This window comes from Melozone crissalis, unplaced genomic scaffold (assembly GCF_028551555.1).
Source record: "Melozone crissalis strain CALT ecotype California unplaced genomic scaffold, PUWL_Pcris_2 ptg000012l_1, whole genome shotgun sequence".
Classification (NCBI taxonomy): Eukaryota; Metazoa; Chordata; class Aves; order Passeriformes; family Passerellidae; genus Melozone; species Melozone crissalis.
Window position 1 is genome coordinate 3,949,799 of NW_026535790.1, and position 14,223 is coordinate 3,964,021.

General features: G+C 42.8%; 1 protein-coding gene across 28 annotated transcripts in view; it reads left to right on the top strand.

Moving 5' to 3' along the window:
- RBFOX1 (RNA binding fox-1 homolog 1) overlaps window positions 1–14,223 on the top strand; it is a 1,176,073-nt gene that overhangs the window by 530,090 nt on the left and 631,760 nt on the right. For 4 of the 28 annotated variants that reach the window (XM_054271087.1, XM_054271097.1, XM_054271100.1 and 1 more), the window contains exon 1: window positions 13,073–13,312. The exons of 14 other annotated variants lie outside the window; for them this stretch is intronic. In XM_054271087.1, the coding sequence (XP_054127062.1) occupies window positions 13,123–13,312 (190 nt within the window). In that variant the 5' untranslated portion in view covers window positions 13,073–13,122. Of the gene's footprint in view, window positions 1–13,071; window positions 13,313–14,223 lie in introns of those variants that run through there. 10 more of the 28 variants (XM_054271091.1, XM_054271092.1, XM_054271090.1 and 7 more) reach the window with 4 other exon arrangements.

Below are 14,223 nucleotides of genomic sequence, written 5' to 3' on the forward strand. Positions count from 1 at the left end.
GCTGAATGTTACTCCTGGTCACCAGCAGCAGTGAATTCAAACAAAGAGCAGAGGAATGTCATTTTTTTTGCTCTCATTGCAGGGGAAATTGCTGTCTGAGCTGTTAGGTCACCCAGCAGGGAGGAGCCCTCATGCCCAGCACAGAAAATCCTTGTTTGCACAGGGATTGCTAGAGGTGGCATGCTCAGAAACATCTCAGGGGTGTGCTGCCTGCTTCTGTTTCAGAATATGCATGTAAGAGCTAAATTGTCCTCTTCAGGCCCTGGAAAATCAGTTTGTGCTGGCAAGGGTTTCTCTTGTAGTGTCACACATTTTACACCAGCTATAAGGAGTATCTGTGCCTTTTTATTGTAATTTTACATGGTGGTAAAATTTTGAGATGGAACAAATTATGACTTAGACACCCTCAGATTTAAAGCACCTGCTGAAACAAGCCCAATTCTGAAATGGATAATTAAACCTGACTGTAAATACTGCAATGTGCCCTGGGGTGTGAACCACTTGGCATCGGATTTTCTCACAGGTGGGAGGCAGCAGTGCATTTCTGTGCAGTTCTGATCTGGCTGCTCTCTCTTGCATTTCCAGCACTGGTCTTTGGCAGTTGTTCCCCTTAAGGATGGGGATTAGAGTCGGGTGTTCCTCCTAGAGCCTGTAGCACCCACAGCTAGGTGCAGACACAATGTACAGTCTGTTTTCTAGCCAGATTGCACATGGTTTTAGTTCCTTCAGCACTTGAGTAGGGCTGATGTTGCTATAGGACACAAAATAATACAATGCAGACATGCAGCTCTCCAAGGTAAAAAAGAGGGAAGTTTAATTTCTGGCTCCCACATTTATAGATTTCCAAAAGTGACAGTGGATTGGAGGGTGACAGTGCCACCTCTCCAATGACACTGGACAAACCAACAGTGCATCACATTTCTCCTCTTCCATAAAAGAATGTAAACCAATAAGTTATTTATAGAAAGTGTGTGTAAAAGTTTGTTACAAGAATGTAGACATCAGAAGGGTTAGAAAATCTTAGAAAATCAGGCTTTAAAATCCATTTAAAATCAGTGGGAATTTAGGATTATAACCTGTACTGATGCACCCTTAGGTTGATCAGAAGCTCTGGCAGGTGCCAAGACATCCCCTGGTGGCTCTGAGTCCCTGGTAGCAGACCCAGAGTGTTGTGTTGTGTTTTTTATTTGGCGTGTTAATTGTTTGATTTGTGGTTTGCTAGTCCTTTTGGGTTTTTTCTCCCCCTGTTTTAGAGTGACACAGACCTGCCTTTGTTATTTAATTGAGCCAGGTGTCAGTTTATCTATTTGTTCCTTAGCTACTTCCCTGCCAAGTTTCAAACCCCTTCCCCCCACATCCAGTTGTTAACCCCTCCTGTCCCAAGCAGTTTTCCTGCCTTGTATTCCCTGCCTTGTGTTCCACCCCCAGTTCTCCTGATTAGCTGAACATTGAGACCTGTCCCCCTTTATAAGCTGTTGTTTGGAGCATGTCCCAGCAGTCAGTCTGTCCCTGTGTCCCTCTGTCCATGGTGCTGCCTCTGGAGCTGCCCTTGCAGGGACACAGGCAGGGGGACCAGGGTGTGCCCACTCCCATCAGGTGTGCCTGGATTAAAACTGAGCCACAAACAGCTGGGAGAGCTCTGCAATATTTATCAGACTGTACCTGTAATGAAACTGTGCTGTTGGTAATTGCTAGGGGAGATTAAACCTTTCCAAAGACACAGTTGGTGCATACTAATGTCCTGTTCTCCAGAGGAGGGGACATCAGGAGAGCTGGGGAGGGAAGGAGGAGGAAAACCTGACAGTGCTCAGGGGCTGCGATACCAGGGAAAACCTCAGTATTTGTTCAAGGCACCAGCACAGGATTTTTGTGGGCCAGATCAATCTACAGATGCTCTGTGAAGGAGAATTATTCCAGGGCAGTGCATGTGAAACTCTTCAGGTCTGAACTTTGGTCTGCTCTTGAGGGATCTGGGTGGGCATTATTGTTTGGACATTTTTGCTGTGGTATTTACAGAGGGAAGGAATAAACCTTTGCGCTAAGGAGATGCTGGGGCTGTTGCATTCTTGCCTTCATTCCTAAAGCTGATCCTGATCACTTTGGTTCTCCATGGATGTTAGCAGAGGTTCCCCCTGCACCTTTCAGCAGGAAGGACAGGGATTTTGCATTATCCTGGCCCTGCCCCTGTGGCTGGAGGGATTTCTGCCACAATTCCTTGTCCCCCTGTTGTCTCCTGTTGCTCAGGATGTGGGATGGTGGGATGCAGGAGCTTCAAGCAGGGGTGGCACCTCCCTGAGATGCCTTCAAATGCCTGCCTAGAAAATACATTTCACAGAGCAGAACAAAGTGTGCATTTTTAGGCAATTCAATCTCTTTCCAAAAAGACAGTTTGGCAGAGGAGTCTTATGTTAACAAGCCACAGAACAGTGAGGACGGGAGGGAAAGGTTTTCCACCAGAGCCCAGGGAGGGCTCTGAGGCTGTGGGGGACTTGGGTCAGGGAACTCTGAGAATTCCAAAGAATTCTTAGGAAAGATTGGTAATATCAGAGTTCCAGGGCCAGATTAGGAATTTCCAGCCCAAGCTGCAGTGGGATAGAGGCTCCCAGTGCACTCAGACTGTCCTGGCTGTGCTGCCCGTGCTGGGTAGGGAATGCCCAGTGGCACAAAGTGGCAGCTGAAGTGTTCTGAGAACATCACCCACTGGGAAGCTGCTGTGGGAGACAGCACAAGAACTGCCATTTTATCCTCTGTACATGAAGAATATAAGGTAGAGATCAAGTGCTGACCCTTTTTCAATGCCCAATGCTAATGTGTAGATGGTAGCATAGTCCAAACTCCATGTATCCCTTAAAATTTTTATATTTATTATTTATATGTTTGGCAAAAATCCACACAGAATAAACAAGGGAATAAGTAAAGAATGTCACATATTTGAATGGGAAGGCCAATAGATGGATGGTACAAATTACCAAGTTCTTTATGTCTGGTTTCTTGAATAAGAATAGTTACATTTTATTAATGTATATTCAGGCAAACCTATATCCACACACTAAATCAATTGCTTTTGAACAAAGTATTAGAACAAAGTAGAAAATGATATTTTAGATGAAAACTTCAAAAAATCTTTGCAAGGCTCACTGAAGAGATATTAAATTTTCTGTGGACTTTATGAATTTATGTCCATTAGAAACTCCCAAACTCTAAATGACTTCTAAATTATATAATCTCTTAGCGTAAAAAAAAAAAAATCCAAGTTTTCATTTATATATATTAAAATTACAGCTGAGATCCATGATTTTATTGTAGTGCCTCAATCCCATTAACATTGAGAGAAGTTAGATATTTAGATATCTTTGTGGCGAAATCCTACAAAATGAGGTTTTTAATGGACAATTTAATGAAAGTGCTGCTGTGTGTGCAACAGCTGACAAAAAAAAGCAGGCAAACCCCTGGAAAAAATGGAGCAAAGAGGGATGGAAAACAGTTCTGAAGATTTATTATGTTATGAAATCGATTTAGGAAGGGGAAATACTGAGTGAGGAGGATGCTCAGTATTTGTGGTGTTTGTGCAGCCTCTGTCTCTGGGGTTAATTCCAGCAGGCTGTGCTGTCCTGGCCATCAGCCCTGCTGGGACTGGCCTTGCCCTGAGCTGGGATTTCACAGCTGCCACTCTCATCCCACTGCTGCTGCTTGGTGGCTTCAAGGAAAAGGAGAACAGGCAGCAATCTGTGGGTGTCAGGTAACATCTGTCACCTAAAAAATCACCCTGCCCAGCCCTGAGTGCCATGCTGTAAAAATGTAATTGATATTTTCTTGCATTTGCAGAATTCCTAGATGAAGGCAGGAATGATGAGTCTGACTCCATGTTCTCACAAGGCTAATTTATTATTTTATTATACTATATTATATTAAAGAATGCTATACTATACTAAAGAATACAGAAAGGATACTTATAGAAGGCTAAAAAGATAATAATGAAAACTCCTGACTCTCTCCAGAGTCCTGACACAGCTTGGCCCTGATTGGCCAAAGAGTGAAAACAACTCCCAGCAGAATGCAATGGAACAATCACCTGTGGGTAAATAATCTCCAAACACATTCCACATGAGCACAACACAGGAGAAGCAAATGAGATAAGAATTGTTTTCCTTTTCTCTGAGGCTTCCCAGCTTCCCAGGACAAAAATCCTGGGTGAAGGGATTTGTCAGAAAATATGACAGTGGCAATCTACCTCACAATATTTTATAAAATGGACCTATTATATGTGTTATATAAAATTGCAGGCAAAGGTTTTCCTGAAATATGCTTAATGAAAATGAGGAATTTACTGATTCTGAAAGGAGTCAATATATTTCTGGAAGAAATGTTGCCATAGAGAATTTAATCTTCCATTTCTGGGTTTTGTGTTGGTTGTCTGCAAGCCCCCACTGGCGCGGAAGCACTGCTGTGTTTCCTGAGCAGCACTGATGCTCCCCATGTCTTGGACACAGTTTTAGCCTAAAGCCCCTGGGAATGCTCTGGGAGCAGCTCTGTGCTGTAGAGGGAGAATGAGAAAACTTCGCTGCCAATAAGAGTTGTTTGTAAGGCCAGGATGAGTCAACATAGGAAAGTACACTTGCTTTTGTGGTGTTCTTTATGCTTCTGAATGTGTTTCTAAATTCCCTGAAAAAGGTTCCTCGAAGAAATTTAGGGATTTCCTGGGAAGAAGAAAAGTTCTGCTATGAATTTTTCAGGAAATCCTCTCATGATTAATCTCTGTTTATACTTGAAATTTCTGTTCCCAGACAGATTTTCCCCATGTTAAGGAAATTATTCTGTAGGAAAGAACAGAATGTCTGAGGAAGACAGCAAACACACACCTAAAATGGTAATTTAGTTATGATGGTTTTGTGCTGTGCTTACATCTGTGTTCCCAAGGGCTGATTTGATTATGTAGCAGTTTCTTCTTGGAATAAACCAGCATGTTTAGGAAGGCATTGACTCATGGCAGAGCTAAAACTGACAACAGTTAAATGTAACTCCTTCCATTAACAATAATGGAATTCACATTGTATCATTATCATGGTTGGAAAGCCTGTCAAGAAAGGAAAAAAAAAGCACTGCACAGCATTGATTTATATGGTTTTTATGTTGAGAGCGTGTGTTGGTGATCCCAGCTGGACTATAAAGGGCACAGGCATTCCATTGCCAAGATTTAGGTGCCATTTCAAAGTACAAAATCAGGTTTTGAGGCAAGGGTTGAAGTTAAATCTTGACAGCACACAGAAAATAAAATTGTGTAATGAGAAGAAAGAAAAGACATTAGGGAGAGGGCAGAAAAAAAAGTTCTTTAACATCAGAAGTCCTTTATGGAATAAAAAGGGGCACAATAAAATATGTTCAAGTCCAAGGGGGTAGCTGATGTCAGGCAGTGGGAGAATGTCTGGTGAATTTTGAGGTTGTACACTGAAAATTCACCAGCTGAGCTGGTGAGAGCACGGTGCTGATGCCACCAAGGTCATGGATGTGAGCTGTGTGTGAGTGATGCACTGAAGAGCTGGGCTCAGAAATCCCTGTGGGTTCCTTCCAGCCTGGAATATCCTGTGGAATCCCTCTCTGCACTGGCCCTGCTGCTGGGGCAGAAATGCAGTGGCTACAGCTGAGCCTGTGGTGGCTGATGCAAAGAAAAGTGAGTGAAGAACTTGGGAGGAAAGGAGGATTGTATGGCTTGGGCTGTGAGCTTGTGAAAAGTGTGGGCTTGGACTGAGAACAGAAAAATAACTTTATTTACAACAAATGGGGTCATTCCCAATGGAAAGATGAAAAGAGATCTATTTTCTCAAGATGAGTCCAGGGGTACAGGATACTATGGTTCCAATCTTGACTTTGAATTGGACCCAAGAACAGTAATAAAACCAAAATTGTTCAAATCATTTAAGAAGAAAAATCCCTTCTGTGCTCATGCTCCCTATTTAAATTTCCTTAAAACAGCATTTCCCTCTTCTACCTGTGCTGCTGAGTTTTTAATACATCTATTTAAATGCAAATTTTGACTTTTGGTCTGTAATCACAAAAATGTTTGACACATAAATTTTTATCAGCAATGTAATTTTATAGAGGAGCAGTAATGGAGTGGTAGGCCACAAATAGCAGGGTGATGCATTGCTCACCCTGTTCCTGTGTGGGGAAGTGCTCCAGTGTCAGATTGTTTCCTCAATCCTCAACTTACTGAGATGCATGGGGTGCTCTAGAAAACTTTTTAACTGTACTTGGAGTGTTTGCTTGTGTACCGAAAGCTCCCTGAGGACCATCATTTCTTTGTGTGCCCTGAATTGCTGCCATGGCAGTGCTGACAGCTGTATCTCCAAGAAGGGAAGGATTTTTTCCAGCCCAGCATTTTTTTTCCCTTTCTCAGTGGGTTTATTGCCTGGTTAGGGGAATGTTTTACCAGTGTGCTGCCAAATCCAGTGCAGGTTACTCTTTGCTGGCTGCTGAGTGTGTGGTTTGTATTTCATCTTTGCCCACTCCCATCAGACAGTCTGGCCCTCCCCAGTCCCTGTCCAGAGTGGTGGTGGCCACCTGTGGGAATTGGAAAAATAGAAACTTCCAGGGACACTGAAGGGTTTGATCTGCAGCCTTGGGAGAAGCTTGGATTGGTGTAAAAATACAATACACATACATTAAGTAAAAAAATTATAAACTTATGTTTCTATAGTTGTAAGTAAGAATATGCCTTAGGTAAGTGAGAAACTGCATTGATAAGATGATGAAGGGTTTATAGTGTAGGGGTGTGGTTGTGTAGAACAAGCTAAGTTATAGAAGTTATTATAGTTTATATAGAAAAAGAAGTATTTTAAAAAGAAGTTTATATTTAGACGTTATAATAGAAGCATCTGTGTGCATGTGAGACAGAAACCTATTGGACAAAAGTATCCACAGTGCAGCAAAATTAAGTAAAGGTGATAGGTCAGAAAAGCAAAATAAACCTTGTGGCACCTATCCATTGGGTTAGAAAGTTCTGTATTGCCTTTTAACAAAGAACTTGTGGCCATTTTGAGCTATGTCTGGCTGTTTGCTCTCATAGATCTCACAGCCTCTGAGACTGACGTTTGTGTGAGCAATAAATCCTCCTTAGCCTGATGATGGTGCCATCCCTTCATTAACAGCAGTGATAATCACAGCCACCAGCCCTGGTGTCCCTGCCAGGGCCACATCTGCTGAGCAGGGCCACAGCTGCAGCAGTGACAGAGCTCCAGCTGCAGCAGTATTTTCTAATACCTGAGAAGTTTGGCAGAGCTGTCTGTCCTGCTGTCTGTCTGCTGGGCTCAGCAGCCACAGCAGGCCAGGAGTGCCTTTGGCTCAGGGATTGCCGCAGCTGGGGTGGCCCTGCAGCCATGGGTGCTGCTGTGCTTGGACAGACACACATTCTGCCCTGTGAATCTCAGAATATCCTGAGCTGGCAGAGACCCCCAGGATCATGCAGGGCAGCCCCTGGCCCTGCACAGACCCCCCAGCACTCCCACTCTGTGCCTGGGCACTGTCCAAGCTCTCCTGGAGCTCTGGCAGCCTCGGGGCTGTGCCCATTCCCTGGGAGCCTGGGCAGTGCCAGCACCCTCTGGGGGAAGAACCTTTCCCAAAATCCAGCCTGACCCTGCCCTGCCCAGATCCAGCCATTCCCTGTCCCTGTCCCAGGGAGCAGAGATTGGAGCTGCCCCTTCACTGCCCCTCATGAGGATGTTGAACACGACAATGAGGTCCTTCTCAGGCTCCTCCAGGCTGAACAGACCAAGTTCAGCTGCTCCTCTCCAGTCCTTCCCCATCCTTGTGAGCTCCTCTGGAAGCTCTCCAATGGTTTCATGTGTTTTCTGTGCTGGTGTCCCAGGCTGCACCCAGAACTCGAGGTGAGGCAGAGTTAGGAAATGCTGTTTTCACATTGATATTGGCTGGTCTGACACAGGGCAGGGCAGAGCATGGTGCCAGGCATGAAAAGAGTGTTAATCCAACTCGTGACTTACCAGGGATCAACAATATCTGAACATAAATTCATTTTAAACACTATACCCACTCTGTGAGCCAAGTCTGTGCCTTTCTGTGATAGCAGGCTTATATTTACTTAATTCTAGTATTAAGTGAATGCAGGTGGCTGCTTTCATTTTACTTATTGTTCAAAATAATTCCTATATTATGGCAAGGATCAATACAAAGTGTCAGATATTTTATTGTACTTACAGTTACAGAAGATAACACACCTTAGGTTCTGCACATTCTGCATTTTGTGTTCCCTAGATGCCCTGGCATTAATTACATGCTTCAGATTGCAAATGACAGAGGATCTGAAGGGCACTGTGCTACATTTTCATTCTCATCATCTCTATTTTCTGAATTTAGACAGGTTACAAACTGTTACTGAAGACTTGAGCAGTGTTGCCATTTAAATACAGCAGTAATATATCAAGTGTATCAAGTAGTTCCTCACTGTTTGGCAAAGGACCAGAAATTTGGAGAGGAGGAAAATCTTGAACCAAAAGCTGTTTAACTGCATCAAGAGTCTGGAGAAATGATTTCTTACACACTTCACTCAGTGGGTTCATTGCTGACTTTCCTGCTCACTGAAATGTCCTGGGGCTGTTTCATTGTCTCTCCTCTCTCCTGACTGGCTTTGCTTTGCTCTGCTAAAATCCGTTTATTCACTGCTGCTGAGGCTGGAGTGGCCTGGATCATTAGCTACCTGTTCAAGGTTAACTTTTTGTGCTAAAATGGCTTTTTGTGAAACACCTTTTAAGGTTTTGAAAATACTTGACATTGTCTTACCTAAAAACCTGAGATTTGAGTGCAGCCTCATCATATTTTCAGTGAGATTAAGATTTTGTTCTCTTTCCTCCTCTCTCTCAGAGTTGTAAAAACACTCACATTAATTTTAGTCCATTTCTGCTTTATTCATGTGCAAGAACAACAAATGTCCTGAGTATATCTGTGAAGTGCTTTGCTTTCCAAGTGCTTCTGTAATTTGCTGGATATTAATGTTTAAATGTTTGCATATTGAAAAAAATAAGTATTTGTATATTCAGAAATACCACACTAGTGGTTTTCACTCCTCATTCTTGCCAACCTTTTCTCTCTTGAGCACTAAGCAAATTTCATAGTGTAGTCATGCAATTTTTAATAATAATTTTGACACTGGAATTTAATTGGAGGCTTTATCAAGATACTTGTTCAATGACACAGCCACACAGACCAGATTTCCTGCAGAAGGTTGTGATCAGTGTCAGCCAGTTTACCTTTGTTTGCACTGGCCATTTTTTTAGATTTTTATCCATGCTATGGCCTCAGGTTTTGGATATTGTCTTCACCAGTTTGGATCTGGAGAATTTGTGTTCTCAAGTCATCAAAGCGCAGGGATGTTGGTCTGCCACCTCAGAGCAGCCTGTGGAGCTGCAGGTGCAGCACCGGGAGCATCCCCTGCACCTCCTAAGGTCCAGGAGGATTTTTAGATCATTAAATGGTTCCCATGAGCCACTCCAGGACACCAGCTTTAATACAATTAACCTTCTTGACCCTCCTTGTCATGTTTTGCCTTTTAAATTACCTGATTTTCCAACTTAACATCTAGGAAACACTTCATTAGTCATTTTGGTCATGGTGTGTTTGTAGGAGGGATGGAAGTGGAGGAAAGGGCTCACAGCAGCTAAAGCCAAACCAGGGGTACAGCCCAGATGAAATCCAGGAAAAGAGAAATCCTAAGGGGGAGAGCTATTTTTATTAGCAGTTTGTCCCTTTATGATGATCTGTGTTGGGGAAAGGGAATCCTGTTATTGCCAGGCACTGAAGAAAACTCTCTGTGCTGGTCTTAGGCTGCAGAGGAAGCAGGACAAAAATGGAATGTGAAAATGGAGCTTGCAGGTGACAGCTTCAAGCTGCAATACAGTGTTTCAGACCCATTTTAAAGTATTTAATATACATTTACTGTCATGCTTTTTTTAAAAAGCTTGTCAATGTTTTATTTCAGGTGGGAAAAGTACAGGCAAATAGATGGTTAATTGTGAAACTTCCCTCACCTGCTGTAGGAGAGGAGACAGAACATATCAAATGCCCGTTCTGGATGCAGATTTGTGGGGCTCAGTCCTGTGCCAAGCTGTTGTTCAAGCTGGAATGCTTGCATGTACATAAACCACTCACTGTTTGAGCCAGTGCCTGGATGGAATCCTTAGGATGGAATTTGCAGCTGGCCAGAGGGACGGGGCAGTGCCAGTGAACTCTTTGTGTCTTCCCAGGGCTCAAAGTTCCTCCTGCTGGTGTCAGGGCTGAAAAGTTGGTGAGCTCCACAATATCACAGCCTGTGACTGAGCTCTGCTGGTTTGGGATTCCTGTGGATCAAGGCACTCACAGTAAATATTGGTCCTGTCAGTTCATGGAAGAGGCTTCTGCAGTGTTGGGATGCTGAACTGCAAATAAAGGAGCAAGAGGATAAAAAGGAATAGAAATAGGTGTGTTTCTTCCTCTTGCACAGCCCTCACAAAGCATTGCTGGGTTTATCCCTGTTGGCAAAGCTGAGTTATTTTTATAATTATTGCACTTCTGCACCTCTCAGCTGGGCTTAGCAGAAGTTCACTAGGTAGAAGTAAAGTTGTGCTTGCTAGGCAAGCCAAAATCCAAAATACCAGCAGGTCTGAATGCAAAACCAACATTTTTAAAGAGAAAAATCTGAGAAATAAAGCATCTACTTTTACTTCAGTGTTAGGACTCTTATAGCCATAAATCCAAATTCACTGCCATTACTCATCCCTCTAAGGTGTTGATTTTATAGAAGTGATGCTAGGGAAACAACCCACCCAAAAGTGAATTAAAATCTAAATCTTAAGGCATCACACAAATGTTTGCTATTTATACTGTCCATCTGTCTATGGTGCCTGACAGATAATCAATATACTCTTACTAAAAAAAAAAAAAATCCTGTTGCTCTGGAGAAACACAGCACTGAGCCCAGCCAGAAGTTCCTGTAATACCTCTGTGCATTGCTGCATTTGCAGAGTGGGCTGAGAAATAAGGGCAGATGAATATTTTCTAATAACTGAATAGTCAAATAGTGGGATTGAAAGCAGGAGCAAAACATCTGTGTCCTAAACTTCTGTGTTCTTGAGCAAGGCTGCTTGGGGCTGCAAGGAGTGGGCAGTGCTGCCTGCTCTCAGTTGCACTAACACTGATTTATTTGTGTTTTTTGCGTGGGGGAAATGTTTGCATTTTGCTGCTGAGGTTTGGAAGGAATTCAGCTTTTCTTGCTTGGTGATCAGCAAGCTGTTGTGTGGAGCTCAGTTATTATGGCTCCAGTTTTTTCCCTCCTCGTGGGCATTTCTGTTGAAATTTGGGACTTTTCAGGGGGCTGGCTTCAGTGGGAGGTTGGTGCTGTCTTTTGGTGGAAAGAATGCCTCAACTCCAGCTCCTGCAGATGACTCATGGATCACAGCTAATCAGAGTCACAGTGCTTCTTCATACATCTGATTATCTATGTTTGTAGCAGGCTTATTTTCATTAGGGAAGCAAACTCTCTCAAAGCTATAATAATCCAGTAAATTATTCTGTACAATTGTATAGATGTGAGCTGAATTTTTTGCTTGGTATCAAAGAGAAATGGTCACTGTAATGAAACAAATTCTTCTTGTATTTGTGAAAGTCCATGAGCAACGACATATGTAAAACAAAACATTTTTCTCATTTATTTTTCAGATTTTGCAGAATGCTATTTTTTGTCTGTTTTTTAGCTCATTATAAACTTCTATGGTAGAATCTTCCAGCTGAATCTGGAAGGGTTTTGCAGGTCTTTGAAGTACAAGCCTTTATCTAGTTTGGGATGTGTGGCTCTTCTTAGCAAGTTAATAGAATCTACGTCCTGAGACATTACAGGGTAAAATGTTAAATAAATTCATTGTTATTGCATTAAATCTCAGGGGGAAAATGGCTAGTTTGGAAATAAAATTTTTGTTATTGAGTGGCTTTTCAGGGTTTTGAGGGTTCAGCCAAAACAAAATTGAAATAGTTATAATGGAAAAAACCTGCAGCACAAAAGTTCTATTCAGTTTTCCGAGTGAGGCATTTTTAATCTTTTCAAGGGTGAGTTTGAGAGTTAATAGTTGATTTTGTCAGTTTTGTAAGCACACCAACATAGTGAATTTTTGACCTGCTGAAAGAACAACGAGCAAGTTCAGCTTTGAATTTTCAGGAGTGTGGTTGTTCTGCTTTTGGCATAATTTGGTTCAGAGCTAAGAGCAGCCCACCCTCAGGACTCTGCTGCTGTCTGCACAACCATCAATGCTGTGACAGCCGTGCCTGCATGAACAGCTGCTTTAAACACATTGATAGTGAATAAAAGTGTTGGGTACAAATAAAAATGGACCTAAAAGCAGAGGGGGAGGAGGTGCCTTTGACTGGTGGTGGGGAATAAGTCCTGTTGGTTTTGGTGGTTGGGCTGTAATTGATCCCACATCGTGCAGCAGCAGAAACGCACGGAGGCATCCAAAAGTTACCTGTAAGTAGCTGGGTTTGCAGAGGGAGACCTTTTGTCCCTGCCATTTGTCATTGGCTGTGCCAGGTGTGTCTGGGGGCTCTGCTGCAGGTGTCTCTGGTGTGCAGCCCCTGGCAAATTCATCCTTTGTGCCCCTGGAGCTGCCCCCAGCAGGCTGCAGAGGGGCAGCAGCCTCTGCTTTTGTTCTTATTGTACTGGCGCACAGAAAATGCCCAAAATTCCTCGTGCAAAACAAAAAAAAAAGGTGCCTAGAATATTTAGTGATTGATTTTGCAATTAGATATTTGCTGGTCATTGTCCTGCCCCGGGACAGATTTCAGAGTAGTGATTGAAGCCAGAACGGAAGAGACGATGTCTTTTAAAGTCATTCTGTCAAATCATTTAGATTAGTTTAAAGGGCAGTTCATCCAATTTCAGAAAATACTGCTTGTGTCTTTTCCCACTGCTCCTGGATTTTGAAAAGTTATTGCTGATGTCTCAGGGAAAGGATTCTGAGTGCTGTGAGAGAGCAAGCAGCTCCCTGCACAAACACACATCGCCGGTTCTGCATGAGAAGCAGCGCTGAACTTCCTAGGAAGAGTATTTTGAGCAGGTCCAGTTGATAAGCACTCCAGAATCAATATTTCATGTTATTCTACTATACAAATATAACACTGATAGCGGCAGCACTACAAGAGGCTGGAAACAAGTCAATGTCACAGGCAGTTGGCATTCAGGCTGCATGTCCAGCAGGCAGCTCCTGCAGCTCTGGCTGTGCTTTGGGCAGGGCACCGTGTGATGGAGTGGCAGCACCAGCCATACTCACAGCACCTCTGGGTAAGTCTTTCCTCACCTTCTGCCCCCTTTACTGGAGCCATACTGGGATATTTCTATAGAAAGGCTGATGCTGAGTTTTTCCTCTTTTTCTTGAACTGAATCGCTGTGTTGAAAGGATTGATTTTAATGCCCTGACATCAAAATTTTGTTACTGATCTTGAAATAGACTCAACTGCAAATATTTTGCTCAGGGAATTAACTCTGGTTTTGATTCTCTCCCATTCTCTCTGGGAATGCTCTGTGAGGAAGATCGGTGCTCTTTGGCATTTATAATTTTAGTTAGAGGATGTAGCAATGAGAAGACAGAATAATGAATTGCCAGGGAGGCAGGGAAGTTAGAGGAATATAACTGATGCTTATGCCCATTATTGTTGCAGGTTTTTGACATTTAAAGTGGTTTGCAACCCTTCTCTTATCAGAGCTAATGCCAGACAATCAGTCACCCTGGCACAGCAGTTCTGTGCCTCACTGTTAGTAATGCTGCTGATAATTGATGTGCAGCAGCAGAATTTATAAATGAAATTAGCTCCCCAAAGTTTAAGTATGACTGTGATTGAAGCAGTAATGATAGAGTTCATGTGAGTACGTTTGCCATTTATCTGAATGTATCATTACTGACAGTGCTTTTTCCTTAACATTTTGTTATCCTTATTCATGTCATTGTTATAATGTCCTCTCAGATACCTGCAAATTAAACTGACTTGTACTCAATGCTGATCCTTCCTGCCCACCCCTGCACCTCCTTCTCTGGAATTAATTTGTGCAACATTTGATTTTTAAGAACTCTGGGAGCATCTATAACATAGTCAGAGGAAAGTCCTGTTCAAATAATTGGGCAACAGCTTTGGCTTTCTTGTCAGTGAAGGCTTTTCTATGCTTTATTTGTCAGGAGTATCAGTGTTTTAATTCAA